The sequence below is a fragment of the Ciconia boyciana genome, chromosome 8 (genome assembly GCF_034638445.1).
Source record: "Ciconia boyciana chromosome 8, ASM3463844v1, whole genome shotgun sequence".
NCBI classification, from domain to species: domain Eukaryota; kingdom Metazoa; phylum Chordata; class Aves; order Ciconiiformes; family Ciconiidae; genus Ciconia; species Ciconia boyciana.
In genome coordinates, this window is record NC_132941.1 from 44,582,147 (window position 1) to 44,601,279 (window position 19,133).

Genomic DNA, 19,133 nt, shown 5'->3' on the forward strand with positions numbered 1-19,133 from the left:
GAGCTGGGCACTGCCCCTCAGCCAGCATCCCGGGGTGGGGGGGATGCTCGTGGTCCCTCCACCCCAGCCAGCATCTCAGGGTGGGGGATGCTTGTGGTCCTGGAGCACGGCAGTGGCACACTGCAATTCAGCTGATGGGGATGGGGGCGGGGGCGGGGAGGTCCCACCACTCAGGCTGGCCAGCTGGTGGGGCTGGGGGTAGACGGGGGCGTCTCTCAGCTCACCTCAAACTCCAGGTAATCTTCCTTCTGCCTCAGCTCCTCATACTCCTTGCCCTTCACCTTCTTCTCAGGCAGCGAGGAGCGATGCTCCAGCAGCTCTGCTGACATCGTCTTGAACTTGGTCTCGTGGCTCTTCACCTGCTCCTCCTGGGGAAGGGTGGCACCACATCAGTGCCCTGCTCTGCCCTCTGCTCTGCCCCCCCCGCAGTGTGAGCCGGCCGGGGCCAGAACAGGTTTTTCCCCTCCTAGGTGCACCCAGGAGCTCAGCTTCTGCTCCTGGGTTTGTTTGTTTGTTTGGTTTTTGTTGGTTTTTTTTTTAAATGGCAGGCAAGAGCACAGGCCATTGGAAGCAATCTGCTCCCGCCTCGTGGGGGGCTGGCTGCAGTCTTAAAGCAGAAGAATTTAATCCCCTCTAAAACTAGGCTGGTGGGTTTTTTTAATCCTTTCTGCTCTATGAATAACTGCCCTGGCATGCATGAGCGCCAGCTAATCCCCCTGGCCGGTCGCCTTTCAAGGTCCTGGCCCTGGCAGGACCCTGCAAGCTGTGGTGTGGGACCATGTTCTCCACGGTCTGACTCCGTTGCCTGTCTCCCATCCCTGCTGCCAGGAACAAGATCTCACTGCTCACCCCCAACCTCAGCACCCCTTGCTCTGTGTCTCCCCAGCCATGCTCCCTCAGCCCTGTACCCTGCTGGGAGGCAGCCGGGCACGTGGCACCACATGGGTCCCACCGCAGGGGACGGTGCCACCAGCAGACCCACGGGGTCTGTCCCATGCTCCCGGCTGCCCCCACACCACGGCCCACCTGGGACAGCCTGGTGTAGGAGCTGGGCAGCAGCGGGCGGCTGAACTTCTTCTGGGAGCCGATGGCCGCGGGGAAGGGGGGTGCAGAGAACATGGCTGCCACCACGTTGATGCGTGTGATCCACGAGTGCATCTGTTCAGGGTTCCTGGGGAGAAAGGCCAAACCAAGATGGACTCTAAGTGTCACAGGCAGAGGGACCTGCCCTGCAGACAAGATCCGGGTCCCTCAGGCCTGGCCCTGGCCAGCCACGGCACCTGGGGCTCTGCCCCCAGTGGCTTGGGCCATCGCAAGCCCATCAGGGTGGGAAGAGGAGCTGGGCAAAGCACAGTGCTGACATGGGGTCCCTTTCCTTCCAGAAAGGGCCAGGACAGGAGAAAGCAATGTGGCTCTAAGCCCCATGCCACCCTCTGCCCCAGTTGGATGAGCCCCTGCACCCCAGCACGGGGCACAGCCAGTGACCCTTGGGGACTCACTGTGCTTGGAAGAGGAAGATCCTCCAGTCAGCTGTCCTGAGGTAGAAGACGTTGGGTCGCTTGCTATAGTCAGACGCCCGCGTGGCAAGTGAATGGTGGATGCTAATAGCGTTCTTCAGCTCCTCTTCCGCCAGCGCCTTCCCTGGCTTATACTCCTCCTGTGAATCACAGGGCAATTCAGAGACAACTTAGGGATGCACCCCACTATGAATCAGCTCTACAAGGCCGTGGGGACTGCAGGCAAGTGCTTGCAGCAGTGGGGCTTGGACATCACCCTCCACCAGGGTGCTGCAGGCTCTGCCTCCAGCTCGTGCTATACCCATGGGGAGAGGCTGCACAACCCGGGTGCATGGGCCTGGCAACAGCATGGTGGCTGTTCCCCACTGCCCCGCATCTGGGCAGCACGTGTGCCTGCAAGAGACTGGATGTGCAGCCCAAACCCCTCCCAGGGCAAAAGTCCCGGTGCCTCCTCTCTGCCCAGCCAAGCCCCTGCATGCAGGGCTCTTGGTTGGCAGCCACTTTCACTGCCCAGGCTGAGCCCAAGCACCCCAGGAACAGGGATGCCACCAGGTCCCCAAACAACAGCTCAAGCAGGCATGGTGCTGAGGCTGCTTAGGCCAGGCTTTGCGATGCTGTGCGCTGGAGCCCCTCTCTCACTGTTGTGGGGACTGCTGTGACCTCCCCTCCTGGGCTGGGGATGATCCCTCTCCCTGGCACGGACACGGGTGGCCCCGCGGCTGCCTACCTTCTGCAGGTAGAGAATCATCCCCTTCAGGATGGCGTGGAAGGGCTTCCAGCCGCGCTTCCCTCGGGGTGCTGCCAGGGAGGAGAGAGCAGCCCAGACATCAGCCCCAGCACCAAGCTGGGGAAAGGCATCCCCCCCATCCTCCTCCAGCCAGCCCTGCCACGGCGCACGTCACCCCACCCCGGGGACGGGCAGCACGCCAGGACTGTCCCTGCACACCTGAGCCCGTGCCGGCCGCGTGGCTGGCAGATGGTGCTGCTGGCAGGGGGGCCGCTTGCCACCTCCTGGGGACGGCACCGCTGTGCTTCCCGCCTTGCCGCTTGCGCTCAGCTTCACCACTGCCTCCCCGCTCGGGGAAGGGACGAGGCAGTGCTGCCCGCCAGGTAATGCTGGCTTTGGAGGGCGGCTGCATCTAATCAGATCAAGGCGGCATTAGACAGCCAGGGCTTAGAGGGGATTTTTTACGGTGGAAACGGTGAACGTGCCTGGCAGCGCCCAACCAGCAGCAGCCTGCTGTGCGGCTTGTTTGCTGCACCACAGGATGCCTTCCTTCATCCCTGCCATCCTGTGGCAAGGGTGCATCCCCCAGGGAGCCCACCCCACCTCCCTGCCTGCCCCCTTCCCAGCGCTGTGGGCAAGGGCTGCGCTGCCTGCCACCGTCTCTGCCTCTGCCCAGTCCTGATGGTGGGGGCAGACGGGCAGGGAGAGGCTTTCAGGCTCCCCAGCCCGGGGGCTGAATTATGCCCAGCACAGCTGGACAGAGAGGGTGCAGAGGGCTGACACTGGAGACTGGCTTGATGCCACAGTCAGGCGTCATGCAGTGCCTCCTGCCCCGCTCCCTGTTAGGGCTTCTGGGGCTCGCCAGTGCCCCCTCGCCCTGAGTCCCTCCCGTGGGCTCCCCAGGCACCTACTTTTCTTGCAGTCGGGATCAGCGTGGATCTTGCGCACTAACAGTCCATGCTTGTAGGTGGCGATGCTCGAGTCTTGGGAGAAGTCCAGAAAGGGGTTACTGCAGCTGCTGATGCGCTTGAGGGACTTAGGGTTGGGGTCTGCCAGCTCCGAGAGGGACTTTCTCAGCTCCTCCTCATCTCTGCCAGGCACAGATTTGGGCCAGGAAAGGTTTTGTTACCTTGCTGGGGAAAGCAAATACCAAGCCTCCCACTTGCCAGTGCCACTTTTAGGCCTGGCTTCTGAAAGGGAGGCCAGGAAAGGCAGACCAGGCTGAGCAGTCTCCCATCACCACTGGAGAGCATCCCAAACCCAGTCATGCCTCTGTGCCCCTGCCCCTCTAGGCTGGCAGCTGAGGTGCTGCACGGCTCCTCGAAAGACAAGGCCTGGGGGTGTCTGCTTCTGGCTCAGGGTGGGTGGCCCTGCCTGCCCCAGGGAGCGAGGAGCATTTTTGGTCAGGGCTGGGACTGATGCTGGCCAAGCCGATGAGCCAGGGGCCCTGGAGGAGCAGTGCCCTGGGGCTTGGCACCACCACAGCCCCCCTGGCCCGTGGTGTACAGGCTCTAAGGCAGGAGCTGGCCAGGAGAGAGGGTGTAGAGGGAAACCCCCTCAAAGAGAGACCCAGGGTGCGGTCCCCACTCCTTCAGGGCAGCAGCTGGGCTACAGGGCTCAGAGCCATCAGCAAAGGGGTGCAAGGAGCCTGCAGTGGGGAGGGCTCGGGCAGCACGAGGGCTCCAGGCCACGGCCCCTCGCACTGCGGGCAGGCTGCTGTGGGCAGGCTGCATCGGTGCTGCTCCCCCCACCCGGCAGGAAGATGTGGGAGCCCAGAGCTGCTGCCTCCCCCCTCCCTCAGACCTGCTCGCTGCTAATTAAACCCCTCAGCATCTGCCGGCGTCTCCATGGCAGCAGCCCGAGCGCATTGGCTCAGCGCTGGCGGTACCGCCGGGCTGATTAATCCCCGCAGCGCGGGCGCTGCCGCTCCTGCTGCTGGAGATGGCAGCTGTGGGCGAGGGTGCGGGCACCCTGTGGGGCTCCGGCACAGCCACAGCCCCCCTAGAGCCTGCCTGCTTCCACCCCAGGCACGGCCGCCAAGGCACGAAGCAATGCCAAAGCTGCGGGGAGCTGGCCTCAGGCAGCCTTCCCCTAGCATGCCGGGGAAGGGGTCCCCGTCAAGGTGCTGAGGGCAGCCAGGGGTACGCTGCCACCGCAGCTCTCCAGGCACCCCCATCCCATCCCATCTCAACTCATCCCATCCTACATCCTCACAGCCCTGCAGCATCACGGCTGATGGGGTCTCTAGGGCAGGGCGATGCTCCGGTGGGGAGGGCAGGAGGGGCGAGGAAGCCCCCCGTGCCGGCAGGGCGGCCCCGCTGCCCGCCCAGCACCGGGCAGTAGCATCCCCCAGGAGGGATACTCACATGGCCCACTGCAGCTTCTCGTTCTTGATGGAGCCGTACAGCGCCTGCGGAGAGAAGAGCTGGGGATCAGCAGGAGAGTGGTGCCAGGTCAGGGGAGCTGCTCCAGAGATGGAGGGGCCAGGCCAGGCTCCTTGGGGGCAGTGGAGGTTAAGGCAGCCCCAGGCCAGTTCATCCTGGTCCAGCCCTGGCCTGGCCTGGCCAGCCAACTGGCCTTGTTTCAGGGCTACAGGTACCTTCTCCTGGGCACCACAGGACCTGCAAACCCACGCACACCCTGGGCACGGTTCTGGGACACAGCCCTGGCTGTCTCCCCTCTCCTCCCCTCCCTCTCTGCCTGCCCAAAACAGTGGCATGGCATTAGCGGCATGACAGCACGGCGCACCAAACGTTTCCAGTCCTTTGGGAGATCCACTTCTCCCCGCTCCAGGGTGTCCCAGGCTGGCCAAAGGGATGCCCTTCAGGAGGCCCAGGCCCCAGGAGAGCAAGCCTTCAGGCTGGACTTCAGTGGTGCAGGCCTGCACCCTGCTCGGCGGGACTTCAGCCTGCCCCCGTGCCTCCAGCAGCTCCATGCCACGACACGCCACAGCCAGTGACCTCCCTGCCGTCGGCCGTCTGTCCTGGGCCAGCAGAGGCGGGCTCGTGGCAGCACCCAGTGCTCCACAGCGATGTGATGCTCCCATGGGAGGCTGCCCAGGAGCACGCTTAAGCTTCGGGAGAGACTTCAGCAGGGTGCTGGCCCTGGACTTGCAGAGACACCAGCACACCGTCATTCATGAAAACCTCAAAGGACCTCATGGCTAGTCAAGGCAGGATGGGTGTTTGCCTACTGCTGGGCTGCTGCTGCTTGGGGTGGCTGTGGCCTGTCCCTACCCCTCCCCAGCACCCCCCAAGTACCCTGCCCTCCCTGCTGGCCCAAACACCGCAAAGTTGAGCAAGGCAGGACCCGCTGCCTGCATCTGAGCCCAGGAACAAGCTGAGCCTGCCTGCAGCGGGATGCTCCAGGGCCCCGCTCCCAAGCATTTGTCCAGTCCGAGCTGGGTGCAAGCCAGAAGCGCTCGGCACGGCTCTGCAGCCGGGGAGGCTCCGGAGGGGGTTTCAACACAGCGCTTGCAGAGGGCTTCGGAGCAAGATCTGGAAGGCATCATCCTCGGAGGAAAATAATCGAGTCTCGCACAGGCTGCTCAGGCAGCTGTCAACATCCATCACTGGGCCGGAGGCTGCTGCTGAGAGATCTTGCTGGTGGCTGAGAAAGTACAACTGGAGGCGTGCAGGGGCCCGGGAAAGCCAGCAGACAGGCCCCAGCGGGGTCTGGGGAAGGGACATCCATCACTCCCCGAGAGGCGCAGCGGCCAGGATGGAGCGGGGACCCGGCTCCTCCCGCACTTCCCTGTCGGGGCAATGCTGGCACAGCATCAGCTTGTTTCTCAGAGGGTGAAAGGGATCGCCCCGATCTGCAGGCAGAAAGCGGGGTTCATTTGTCTCCTGGGAAGACAGGAGGCTCACAGAGGGGGTATGGCCTCAGTGCCCAAGAGGAGATTAGACTCCCACCCCATTTGTGCAGCCCCGGTGCCGGAGGGGCAGGATGCTGAGGTGTGAGCAGTGGGTACCCACCAGAGGGCTGGCAGCCAGGCGGCCAGAGGAGCACAGGTTGCAGAGAGACCTAGAGAAGAGCCTGGGAATAAAAACCAGCCCAAAGTCCTGCAGAACATAACTGGGGAGTAGAGCAGGGGGAGAAGCAGGTGTCTCAGAGTAACGTGGACAATAAGGAATTGCCACGGGAAACAGAAGGGAAGGAATCTTACTCACTGCCAGGGACGCAGCCAAAAGATGCTGAGAACCAACAGATTAAAAAGAGACTGGAAAACTGGCACAGAGAAGTGGGGACTGGAAACTACAGAAAAGCTCCTCGGAAAGAGCAGGCAGGACAGGACATGTGGCTTGGCTTCCACCCGGCTCAGTGACAATACAGAGAGCGGCCAGCTCTGCGCCCCACGGAAGGAAGATGTGAGCCAGCTGAGCGGGGATTTTGGAGGACAGGGCAAGGTGCCACACCAGAGGGGACCGCAGCCCCCAGGTCCCCAGCTCCGCACAGGGCTTGCGGGAGGATTGCTGCTAAATGCCGAGAGAATGAGCTGATGTCAGAAGATGCTTGGGGAGTAATTCTGGACGGCACAGTGCCGGAGAACAGCCCGGCAGAGCACCACGCTACAAAAACCTGGGCTCTGGGACTGTCGGTGCACACTTTAAAGGCTGAACTGCTTTGTGGCTTCAGAAGGCTCCAGCTGCCCTGCTACAAGCCCCAACAGCATCCCACAAGCCCACTGCGGGCAGGAGCTGCCAAGTACCCCCACCTCAGAGAGGGGGAGCAGGGGCTGCTCAGCACTCCTGTGTGGGGGGACAGCAAGAGGCAAACGGGGGGCCTTGGGGGGATTGAGAGGGCAATGCAAAGCTTTACGTCTACACTTAAATCCTGCCAAGACTCTACTTGGCTAAATGCCACCCCCAGCTGACACCAGTCTCAGGAACAAAGCTGGTGGACTCAGCCCAAGTCTTAGCTGAGAATATGCGCTCCAGCCACAAAGCCCATCCTGCTTTTCTGGTCCCGTGGCAGTACCACCACCCATCAGTCCACTAAACTCTGGGCTCTTTGGTGCACAGACCATTTCTGCTGGGGAAGCACAGGTGGTGCAGGCTCCTGAAGCCTAACTCACAACCACGTCAGCAGAGACCAGAGACACCGCTTTTATCACTCAGCAGGTCCCTCTCTCCAAGCTGTCTTTGCTCTGTGGATTCATTGCCCCGGGCCGTAAGGATGGCACCTCTTGGCAGCTCTGAACTTGCAAGCACTGCCCAAGAGAAAGCAGGGCACTGGCCCCACGCCACTGCGGCCGACCCCAAGTGTGGTTGGGGTTTTTTGGCATCGCCGGGTTATGAGCTCACTGCTGCAGCACGCAGGGCCAGCCAGCTCTGCCCTAGACATGCGCAACACCGAAGAGACCTAGGAATATACTGTCCCGGTGGGATTTCTAACTGAACCAACAACATCTTTCTTCGGTGCCCTCCCTCCCGAAAGCAGGCTGAGAGGATGTCCCCGAGTCCTGCTCTAGCAAATGTCTCCAGGAGGGCTGGGGGGCTGCACTGGGCAAGAGGCAGGGCTCTGATGCTCCAGCCCAGCCTTAGCACCAGCCCCGCTGGGGACAGCCCTATGCAAGCAGGGCAGGGACAAAACATCCCCCTTCAGCTCCCCAGCTCAGAGCAGACCAGAGGGGAGATCCAGTCCTGGTTTGGGGAGCTGGGCAGCAAGCTGGCCTGGACACAGCTTTGGCACAGACTGGACTGTACCGAGGGCTGTAGCCCAGCACTCAAGTAACAGAGGAGGGTTAAGGCAGGAATTTAGACATCTGGCAGAGGGTTTTAACCCTTTCTGGGGTGCCTCTTTTATGGATCGTACCTCTTACAGACACGTCCCCTTTCCAGTCTGCTGGTTCCCGTGCTAAGCAACACAGTGCTTGGCTCTCAGCGCTGCAAGATGCCCTGCGCAGGTCAAGGCTCCCCTTCCTCCTGCCAGCCCTGTGACCATCCACGGTTGTGTGACATTCGGCAAGACAGACTTCACAGCCACCAAGCGCCCTCCCTGCAGTCATTCTCCCTCTCTCCGTGCCTGGCAGCATTTCAATATGAGAGCTCAATTGCTGGCTTTCCCCAACTTTTTCTTAGCAAAATATCTTTCTCTACACCCAGCCACAAAGCTCTGTCAGGTTCCCCAGGCATCCAGACCCCCCAGCTGCACAGATACGAATGGCACCGTCAGATCAGGGATGTACATCAGTGGGAACCATACTTATGTCAGGTCCCCTATTCACCTTCACAGCCCCCCTCCACCCCCGCTGCCTGCCCAGCACGCACAACCTATGCTCAAGAACAACTCATCACCTGGCATGCACTAACCCTGCTGCGCACACCCTGTGTCCCCCCCTCCCCTCCGGTGCAGAGGGGTTCCCGCATGCAGACAGAGCGGAGTGACTTGGGGACAGACTTTTTTCCCTGTTGGGTGGGCTGCCACAGGGACAGTGTCCTGTGCGTCACCTTCCGCCCTGCTGCAGGCAGCAACAGCAGGCAGTGGGGGATGGCTACCCATCCCTGCTCCACGCTTTCGACTCAGCAACATCACAAGCTGCACCAACATCTTTTAAAACATTCCTTGCCCAGCCGACTACCCACCCCCAGGACGGCAGACCCCTCTATCCCTCCCAGCGCAGCCCCACAGCGCAGGAAGCAGCGACCGAGCGTCTCCCTTCCAACTGCTTGTTTCCATCTGAGTGCGTCACAACTTAATGCTGCCCCCAGACCGTACTGCGCTATGACAGCATCGCTGCTTGTCACGGCCCTGATGTCCCTGCTGGGCTGGTTTTGACCACAGGGGCAGCCCAGGTGGCTCTGGGGTACCCCGCCTGCTCTCCCCCAGCCTGCCTCCAACGCGGGGGCCAGCGAGGACTCTCCTCTCGCTGCTACACCAGAGGCAGGCACCCAACCGAGGCAGGATGCGCCCAGAGACAGCCTGTTTGCTTCTCTCCACCTAGGACCGATGCACACCAGCGTAACACCTCCAAAACGGATGCCGGCTGACAGCAAGCTCTTGGCAGTAAAAAGCGCTTTTTCGTCCAGGCAGCCACTCCTTCCTCTCCAGCTCTGCTCGGCTGGGAGCCGGGGCTGCGGCGCTACCCCTCCGCGCTGCCTTGCGGCTCTCCCCGCCACCCCAGCCGTGTGCCAGCCTGCCCTGGCCGGGCTGGCACGGCTCGGCGCAACCCTTGGCGGGGAGCCCGCAGAGCTTGTCACTTATGCTAAGCTGGAGGGCTGGTCCCGGCGGTACGGCTCTGTCCTGGATTCTTCTCGCAGCGATGTTTTCGAGCGAGCGTTGCTGTCAAGCCATCGTAAGCGGCACAATGTCACCCAGGGCTTGCCGTGCTCCCGCTGCCCCCGTGCTCGGGGTGCGATGGGGGGAGGACGGCAGGGCGGGAGACGGGGACCCTCAGGCAGAGGGGGGCTGATGGGGACCCGTCTCCGCAGAGAGCGGGCAGGGGAGGGAGACGGGGCTGCCTCTCGCTACATCCATGCCACGGCGCAGGCACTCGCAGCGGGCGGGCCGGCGGCTGTCCGGGCGTGTCCGTCCCCCCGCCCGTGCCCCGCCGGAGCGCAGGGCGCTGCGCATCCCCCGCGGCGACCCCGCTCCCCCAGCCCGCCGCTTACCGGCTTCTTCTTGCGGCGGCTCTGGAGGCGGCTGACCACCAGGTCGGTGTAGAGCACCGGCTTGAGGGTGCGGGAGCGCTGGGGCCAGCCGTAGCAGAAGGTCTCCACGCCGCGGTAGTTGCGCCCGTAGCGCACCGAGCACATGGAGCGGGACCGCATGCGCCCCGCGCTGCTGTTGATGCTGTTGACGCCGATCATCCTGCCGGCGGCGGCGGGGGGGGGCGGCGGGGTGCCCGGCGGCCCTGCCCGGCCCTGCCTGCCCTGCCTGCCGCGGCCCGCTCCGCCGCCGCCGCCTGTTGAAGCCGGGCCGGGCCGGGCAGGGCTCGGCGGCTGCTGCCCGACAGAGGCGGGGCCCCGCCCCGCCCCGCCCGCCGCAGCCAATGGCTACCCGCGGCGCCCGGCGAGCCGAGCCGAGCCGAGCGGGACCGAGCCGAGCCGAGCCGAGCCGACGAGCCGACCCGAGCCGAGCCCAGCGGGACCGAGCCGAGCCGAGAGGGACCGAGCCGAGCCGAGCCGAGCCCAGCGGGACCGAGCCGAGCCGAGCCGAGCGGGGGAGCCGGGCCCGCGGAGGCAGCGGCGAGCATCCCGCCTGCTGGGACACCATCCCCGGCCCTGATGCCACACGAGTTGCCCGAGCTTCCCCCGGTGCACCAGCTGGCCCTCCCTGCCTCCTTTCCGCCCCCCGAGGGAGAGCTGGAGCAGGTGGCTGGACCTTCCTGGGCTCATGGGGCTGGGGGACAGCGGTGGTGACATCCCAGGGGCTGCCTGGGCTCCATCGGCAGGCGGCACCTCCACCCTGTGCCAGCTGGGCAGGCTTCAGAGCTGCTGCTGCAGCCCGGCCTGCACCAGGGACCTCCAAAGGGCTGAGCTGGTAGGAGCTCTCAGACCTTCCATCTTCAGTGCCCACCCCACACTTAACCCTCCTGCCCGTTCCTTCGAGGTCAGGCCAGAAAAATCAGTAGCTAGAGCTGGCCGGCTGATTAAGGGCAGGATGTAGATGCTCCAGGGAGCTGTTCCCGTGAAGAAGCAAAGGGCTGGGCATCCTTGCAGAAGGCATGAGGATCGATGCATCATTTAGTTAGGCTTGACTGAGTAGGAGATGCGGCCAGTGGAGAAGGGGAAATTTTCCACTCTGTCCTGGCTGCTGGCATAGCGATCGCTGGGCAAAGCTTGTGAGGGAGGGGGCATGGGTTCCCAGCCCATCAGACATGCTGGGCTGCCCCTGAGGCCGGGGGAGCCGTGGGAGACAGGGGCAGGGCAGCGTATCGTTCCCAGGGGAAATGGGAAAAAAAAAATAGCCCCGGGGATTAGACTGAGCGAGCGTTCCTGAGATTATAGCTCAGAGGTGGGAGCTGGGGCTTTCTTCCCACATTGCTAATCACTTACCCAGCACTCTGAGCTTCAGAGCCAGCTTGGAGCCTTGTGCCTCCAAGCTGGAAGGTGGGGGCCCATCCTACCTTCCTCCCCCGGGGACCTGACTGCATTGTCAGGCTTAATTCATTAACATCTGTGAAGTGCTCCAGCTCCTAGGCTGGAAGGCAGCACAGATTTGGCTCACTCCTGCAATCGCTAAGCAGCACTAGAGAGAAATGGGGTCTGATCTGGCCCTACTGTGTTGCTACCAGCCAGCAAAGCACAAGGTTAAGCTAAAAGAGTAAGGAAGATGGGGAAGAGCTAAGGCTCTGCAAAGTGATCAATCATGTAAAGGTCAAATCCATGTCTGAAATATAAGAGGCAACCAGCAACAGTGAGTGAAATCCCAGGGGGCCTGGGCTAAAATCACACTGACAGAAGAGCAACATCTCAAGAGCTAACCAAAATACCACCAGCTCCAGGACGTCCCACTTCGCCTCCTTCCTTGCGGGGTGGGCAGCTGCCTTCATTTGGTCACAGGAGTTCGGGTCCAAGCCTGCAGACATGGGCATCCTCGGCCATGGCATTATACGGGTTCTTATATCCCCGGCATGGCTCCCTGCGCTGGTGGGGAGGACACCCGAGTCGGAGAGCTGGGCAGCCCTGCCTGTGGAGTACGATTCTCCAGGGGAGCTTTCAGAGCCAGAGGAGTTTCCAGCAGCAGCAGCAGCTGGGTGACAGTAAGGCTTCGCTGCCTTAGCTCCAGCAGCAGTGCCATGCAGGGCACGGCGAGGCACTGCCAGTGAGGGGGCCGTGGTGCTCAGCTGTGAAAGCACAAGCTTTGAAGTGTTTTCATTTCTTCTGCATAAAACTGGGATTGTTTACATCTATTATCTAGTAGCAGATAAAGTTCTCGTCTGACTCAAGCTGCCACCCGCTGTCAGGCATCATGCTGCGTATGTCTTGGGACTCCCAAGAGATGAGGGGAGCACCCAGGCTCCCTGCAGGTCTATTCCTGATGCTGTCCCCAGAGTCACAAGGGATGGTGGCCTTGTGTCCCCTGCAGCCACCTACATCCTGCCCTGCTGTCCCCGTTTCCCCAATGGCGAGTGCTGTGCGTGGGGGCCATCTCAGGTCCTCCTGCTCTGAAGCTTGTGGGGCAGCAGCCTGCAATATCTCCCTGGGCAGGCTCGGAAGAGCCCCTAGGATCCTTCTGTGCTGTTGGAGCTGCCCAAGACCCAGCCCTGCGCTTTGGGAAGCTCCTCTGAAGCCTGCCAGCCCTTCCCCTCCCCTGCTGCCCTTAGGAAACACGTGTGCTCCTGGAAGGCTAAAATTAGCCAGCCAGCTGTGCGGCACGCTTGCACAGGAGCCTCAGTCCCCAGGCACGGCCCGCCAGCCAGGTCTGCCCAGGAGACAGCATCCTACCCAGGGTAACAGGACTAGCACAGGCTGCTGCAGGCAGGGCAGCGGGAGAGGCTTTCCCCATTTCTCTGCCCCATGAGCCTGCGCGGGGACCCGAGCACCAGGCAGCTGAAAGCAGTGGGCAGAAGGGAGAAGCTGTCTGCTCTGGCTGAGCCTGGCAAAGGCTGCCCAGGAGAGGCACAGCCCCTTCGGGCGCCTTTCCGGGCCTTGCTGCCCCTTGCTGGGCCCCTCCCCAGCGCAGGCTGACAGCGCTTTCCCCATCTCACCCACCCTGGGACCCCACTCCCCCTTGCACGGGCAGGGGCTCCTCAAAGAGAAGCGGTGCTTCAGGTGAGGAGCTGCAGCCTGCCCCGCACACGGTTCCTTGCACTGCCTTTTGCTCCCCCTCCCCAGCACGGCTCCTGTACAGAGGCGGCTGAAAAGCGGCGGTGGGAAGCACCGCAGCTGCAGAGGGAACAGGCCATTTTTAGCAGAGCAGCCTCCCCGCTGCTGGGCTGCGGGCAGAGCTGTGTGGGGCTGTGCTGCAGTGCTTCACCCTGCCTGCTGCCTCACGCCCAGCAAAGGTCTTGGCCCCTACCCATGAGAGAAAGCCTGTAGCTTCGTGGCACTTGCTTCCTGCCCTATTTCCCACTGGCTGGGATCTGATGGGATAAATTGATCTCATGTGTTTAAACTGCTGGTACTTTTGGGGGTGAATTTTAACAGGAATGTGGTGGTGCCTGAAGTGAGGGTACCCAACCGCGGGGCACCAGCGGCTGCAAAGGGGGCACGCTGAGGAGCCTGCAGAGCTCAGATGCTCCGGTGTGCAGCACCCCTGGAGGGCAGGGGTTCGGGGTCCTCATTTTGGATGTTTCTATTCCATTTAGGGTGCTTAAAGACTTTGCTGGAGCTGGGTTTAAAATTAGAGGAGAATTTTTCCTGAGTAACTCCTTTTACTGGTGAGGCGTGGGCTGAGAGGGAAGACAGCCCTATTGAGAGCTGCTGGTAACCCCTTAATGATGGGGTGAGCAACGCAGCCAGGAATAGACCCACAGAGGCTGAAAAGGGAGCTCAGCTTTTCACCCTCCATTGCCTTTTTTTCATCGACCATCTCCCCCCTGTTGTGGCTCCGGCACCCTGTGGAAACCCATCTTCCACATCACGAGTATTTGCCAACTGTAGCGCTTCACCAACAGCAATGGTTTCTGCCCGGCAGGTCCCATAGGAGCTAATCCCAGGGCCTGAGACGGGGAAACAGCAGCTCAGAAAACTCTCCCGAGAACAGGCGATGCCAGAGAAGCGCAGCAGTCTGAAGCCGGAGGTGCTCGCTGAACGCTGCCCTCCCTGGCCAAGCCCCCCTGGGTCAGGCAGGGAGAAGGCAGGAGTCCCCCCGGTCACAGCAGTGCAGTGAGTTCCCAGCTCCGGGACTTCAACCACCAGCCTACCCTCCCCATCGCCATGCCTTGCCCATTTCACCAGAAACATTCCCTCTGCCACCAGAGTTGTCCCCAGTTCCAGTTCCAGGGCCTGGCCATGGCTTTGGGCTCCAGTGCTCCAGAGAGCCAGGAAGGGCTGAATACCATGGGGTCAATGCCATTGCAGCCTCTGGCTGCAGCTGGGCAAACCGAGCCCTGTAAGCTGGCCCCACATGTGCCCCCTTGCCTGCGATGCAGGCAGAGCAAGAGCAGTGAGAGCATCAGGACCCCAGCCGGAGCTCCAGTGTCCTCCTGGGGGAACGGGACAGCCCATGTTCCCCTCAGCAAGGCAGGAGGAAAGCTGCAGGCCAAGGAACTGCAGGAACCACCGTTCCTGCATGAGGATGGACACATTCATTGCATCCCACATAGTCATCCATATGATCCCACCCAAAGCTCTCGCTTTTGCTCCTGCTGCTTGGCTGGCCAGGGAGAGCGACCGAATTTACCTTGAGCAGCTCCTTGGGGAAGTCAGTGCCTCCGTTGAGCCCCTCCAAGTTGGCAATGAAGTCGGAGCAGGACATTCTCTTCCCGATGTTCTGGGGTAGCCAGGGGGAGAGAAATGCAGGCGGTTACCTTTGGGCCAGAGGCGTGGTGCTGGCTGGAGCAGGTCCCACAGCCCAGGAACAGACCCCCTGTCTCTGCAGTGGGGTGAGGGACCAGCCAGGTCTCAGGGAGGCTGCTTGAAGGTGTGGGGAAGCTGCTGGCACTCCGGGAGTCTTAAATAGCCTTCTTTTTGTAAGTTGGGTGTTACCTGCTCCCATGACAGCTAGTTTTGGAGTCTCACTCCTACCCTCTCTCCTTGTCCACTTTCCTCTTCTGACCTCATCCCACCTCCACATCTTCCAGCTCAGCATGTCTCCTCCAAAGCCCCACTCTCTCCTTCACCAGCTCCCTCTCTCACTCAGCCTTTCTCTTTTCTCCTCCCCAGACACATTAGGGGTGACCAGCCCTCGTGGGTCCAGGGTCCTGTACCTGCAGTTCAGGTGGTGGGGACAGACAGTGCAGGGACAGACAGGGCCGATGGCAGTGGGAACTTACGTGTCCATGCAGATCTGTGTTTAGCAGCATCAGAGCGCAGGTGAGGGTATGGGCTCCGTCTGCAGCACAAGCACAGGACAGGAATTAGAGCCCCTGGCTTGGCCCCGCAGCTGGCGCTCCAGCCCCTCAGCATCTCAGGCAGGGCACAGGGGCTCTGAGCCCCCAGGACAGCCCCAAGCCCGCTCCTCCCACCCCAGGCACGCAGGGCACACAGCAATCAGCGTGGTGCTGGCAGCACACGGGCAAGTAGCTAGGAGGCACTGAGTTAAAGCTGGTCCCAAACCTGAGCGTACAAACTCCCTTCCAAGCCTGCAGCCCCTTCAGCCAGGCAGCGATGCTGCAGCTAATCCTGCAGAGCTCCTAGCACGGCAAGGTGGGACCCGGCACAGCCCTCTGCCAGCCAGGCAGCCCAAACCTCACCTGCCCCAGAGCCAGCCCAGAGCAGACCCAGCATGTGAACACACACAGGAGAGGCACAAAGACGTGAAACAGTACAAAGTGGGTGTCTGTGCCGCCCCGAGTGCTGGGCACCCGAGTTTTCTCACCTGGCTATTCCCTGAGCCGAGGGTCTGAGAGCTGGGGTCTATTTGGTGAGGAGGGCCTTCTCTCGCCTCTTGTGCTAATCTGCTCACAGTCAGAATTAAGGATGGGTTGAGCCCTAATTATGCATGACCCAACCAGAGCAGGTTTTTTTTTTAAGAAAAAATCTAAAGCATCTGTCATTTGAGAGAAATGACATCTCCGTAACTGGGGCTGTCTCCTAAGGCGTCAGTACAGGCTCTCAGCCTGCTCTCTGGTTTCAGTTTGAGCACCTTCACCAAGCTGACAAACACATGGGCTCAACTGAAACGCGCACACAAGAACACGCACAGTTTCTTACCCTCTGAAGAGATGGCGTTGGGATTACACTCGTAATAGCGCTGGGAAAAATGAGCCAGCACTCGCTCTCGCTCTTGCGTCTCTCCCATCAAGGCCAGCTCTTTTAGAAAGGACCTGAAGAAGCAGCAGCAGCATCACTGGTCACACTTGAAGGCCACCAGCAGCTTCTCCAACCCACCTTGCGCAGCAGTGGAGCTGTGCTTTCTGGCATGGAGACCCCCTGTGTGCTGGATGAAGCCCTGCCATCGTGCATCCCTTCCAACAGGCTGCAGGACTCCCCTCCAAGCCCACAGCATCATACCCTGCTGGCACGTTGCAGAGACCTACAGCCAGCCCTGGGCTCTGCACCGGGGAAGGAGATGGGGGTGACACCAAGACGCTCTGGGCTTAAGGCCTGTAAAGCCAGTCCTAGGTGAACCTGATTGTCACCCAACTGCACTGACTGGTGATTTAAGACCAGGGATGCACTTTTGCAGTTGTGTGGCTGAGACACCACTTTGGGACTCAACCCTCACCATATAAAAGATAAGGGGATCTCCAGGTGGGAGCCGTGGAGTCTGCTTGCTCCTGCAGATCCCTGTGCGGGTGCGGAGCTGCGGAGGGCATGGTCTGCTGGGACCCCACTTGGGTGGCCACCACACACGCACACAGGTACACGCACTCAGCTCTGACCTGAGAGCCTGGTCCAGGCTCATCCCCGTGAACACGAAGAACTTCAGATATTCCCCTGCCACCATCTTGCTGAACTCATTGCTGAAATAGAAAAGGGGGGAGTGAGAGTGGGATTGACCAGACCGTGGGGACAGCAAAAGGCACACAGGGGTGGGGTGGATTCCAGGAGGCCTGGAGCTCCCCAAGGCTGTGGGAAGCATGCTGGGGACAGAGACACCCCACACTCCCATGAAACTCAGAGGAGTCACCCACAGATCCAAAGGGAATACCAGGCATGTAAGACAAACTGGAGAAGCTAGAGTTGGAAGGGCCCATGAGAGGTCAGCTAGCCGTCCCCCTGCCCTGACACCTTACTGCAGCATTCAAGATGCAGTCATGGTAGGAAGGTATCAAAACCAGGATGTCTCTTAGGTTTTAAGACCTTTAGAGGTGTACAGATGTACCAGGTGTACCAGTCACGGGGAGCAGGCCCTGGGGTCCTGCCAGCTACTCCCTGCCAGCCTGGTGCCCTGCAAGGGCAGCAGCTGTGGGCACACCCTCGCAGAACGGGCCATTCCTTGCAAATACCCACACGTACTTCTTCCCCAAGTGACGGGCCACATCTGCTTTTTTAAAGCCATCCAGGTTGTAGAGCCTCTTGGCCAGGCGTTTGGCGGCCTCCAGGTCAGCCTTGTGTCCGTTGGAGAGGGTGTCCGTGCTGCCCAGGGCTAGCTGCTCCACACTGTCCATCTCTGAGTCCGAGTCCGAAACCAGCTGGCTCAGGGGGTGGTCGCTGCAATGGGAAGGGAACACTCCATGTTAGCCTGCCTACAGATCCTCTCCTCGTTCAGCTTCTCAGGAAACGCAGGTTCCTCACCCTGCTTTGGAGACCAGCTACTCATTGCTGGGACGCAGGATGAACAACACTGGTTAGAGACACTCCGAGGTCGGGTCTGGGAGCTAAGGGAAGGTTTGGAGATGTGGCTGGAGGAGAGGTGGGGTGACAGGACAGCTCCAGTGACTGATGACAGGACCAAGGCACCCAAACCCACGTCCAAACTGGATGTGGAGAGACAGGACAACTGCTCCAAAGTCCCCCACCCTGAGCCTGTGAAACTGCATGTGTGGGCTCAGGCTCTGCCAAGCTCTGCTGTAGCGGAGACTTGGAGCAGAAACATGTGCACATCACATGCTGTCCTACAGATCCGCACTCATTTTTTAAGCTGGACAAACTCCTCATGCTGCTCTCAAGCACAGTTTCTACCCAAGACAACACAACTATAATTCTTTCACTCGCCTCTTCCCACCCACCGACTTCAAAGCACTTCACAGAAGGGAAAACTGAGGCAGAGAGGGTGAAGATGAAGGACCCCCCCCAGCCTCCCAGCTCACAGCATGGTGTACTGTCTTCTTCAGGCTGCCCATCAGCTCTCAGCCCACCATGCCTTAAATGGCCACGTTAGGAGACGCTCTTGGCTTAGCCCCCAAAGCAGTCTGACTCAGCAGCACAGAAGTTATCCCAACCAGAAAACTGGTTGAATCTAATCAACAACAAACGTTAAGCAACTCTGACCTCGCCCAAATTTTCTGGCAGCCCTCGCAATGTTCCAGTCTGATTTATTTTTAAAAGTCTCTAATTGAGTTTTAAGAGGCCTGCTCTCCTGAGCCAATTACCCAGGCCAATATCCTTGAGGCTCTGCTTCTTCCACGAAGGATGAGGCTCCTTGCTGCTCAGCGCTGCCCGTCCCAGGGGAGCCCTGCACAGCACTGACAGGCTGCCCTGTGCCTCGGGGGGCTCTCAGGTGCCTTCCTCCCAGCATCCCGGCATCCCCGGCCGGCGTGCAGCACGGGAAGCTGTTCTGCACTCAAACCTGTGGGCCAGACACTTCCCTGGTGAAAGCAGCTCTGATACCCTGCGAGTCCCTGGGGAGATGCACTTGGCTCGGACCACTGCTGAGCTTGGCAGTGCCAGGTGGTGATTGTGGCAAGACTTGGGTGGGTGGCCCAGGGCAGACCTGTGCCCATTTGGCCCCAGCCCTCCCCAGGGAGCCTGTCCATCACCCCATGCCACCCTGGTGGGAACAGCCATGAGAGTGGCCACAAGGTCACTAGGAGCTCACCAGCTCTGAGTCCGCCTGCTCTGGGGAGCTGCGCCGGGCAGGAGGCTTCCAGCATCACCATCCGCATCACCAGCATACCCCATCTTACAGGCATCCCTCCCACCTGCCTAAAACCTATCCTCCTCCCAAAATAGAGTGGCCGCATCCAAAGGTGCCACTGGCATGAGCCCTGGTGCCTGCTGCCCTCCAGCTGTGCCCAGCTGTGCCTGCACTGGCTGGCAGAGCCAAAGCTGCCCCAGGAAGTGCCCGACAGCAGAACAGGCTGGGTGCTGCTGGGCCAGTGCTGGGCACACACCCTCGCCTCACTTCTGCTCCTTGTGCGGCAGCAGCCACTGTGCCCTCAGCCAAGGACAGGG

General features: G+C 61.1%; 1 protein-coding gene across 1 annotated transcript in view; it reads right to left on the reverse strand.

Moving 5' to 3' along the window:
* PSD (pleckstrin and Sec7 domain containing) overlaps window positions 1-19,133 on the reverse strand; it is a 37,160-nt gene that overhangs the window by 1,977 nt on the left and 16,050 nt on the right. Inside the window, exons 5-15 of the mRNA XM_072869921.1 lie at window positions 17,256-17,450; window positions 16,679-16,759; window positions 16,008-16,120; window positions 15,128-15,186; window positions 14,536-14,625; window positions 4,611-4,654; window positions 3,156-3,334; window positions 2,245-2,315; window positions 1,500-1,657; window positions 1,027-1,171; window positions 225-368 (exon numbers count right to left, since the gene is read on the reverse strand). Of these exons, the coding sequence (XP_072726022.1) occupies window positions 225-368; window positions 1,027-1,171; window positions 1,500-1,657; window positions 2,245-2,315; window positions 3,156-3,334; window positions 4,611-4,654; window positions 14,536-14,625; window positions 15,128-15,186; window positions 16,008-16,120; window positions 16,679-16,759; window positions 17,256-17,450 (1,279 nt within the window). The remainder of the gene's footprint in view (window positions 1-224; window positions 369-1,026; window positions 1,172-1,499; window positions 1,658-2,244; window positions 2,316-3,155; window positions 3,335-4,610; window positions 4,655-14,535; window positions 14,626-15,127; window positions 15,187-16,007; window positions 16,121-16,678; window positions 16,760-17,255; window positions 17,451-19,133) is intronic.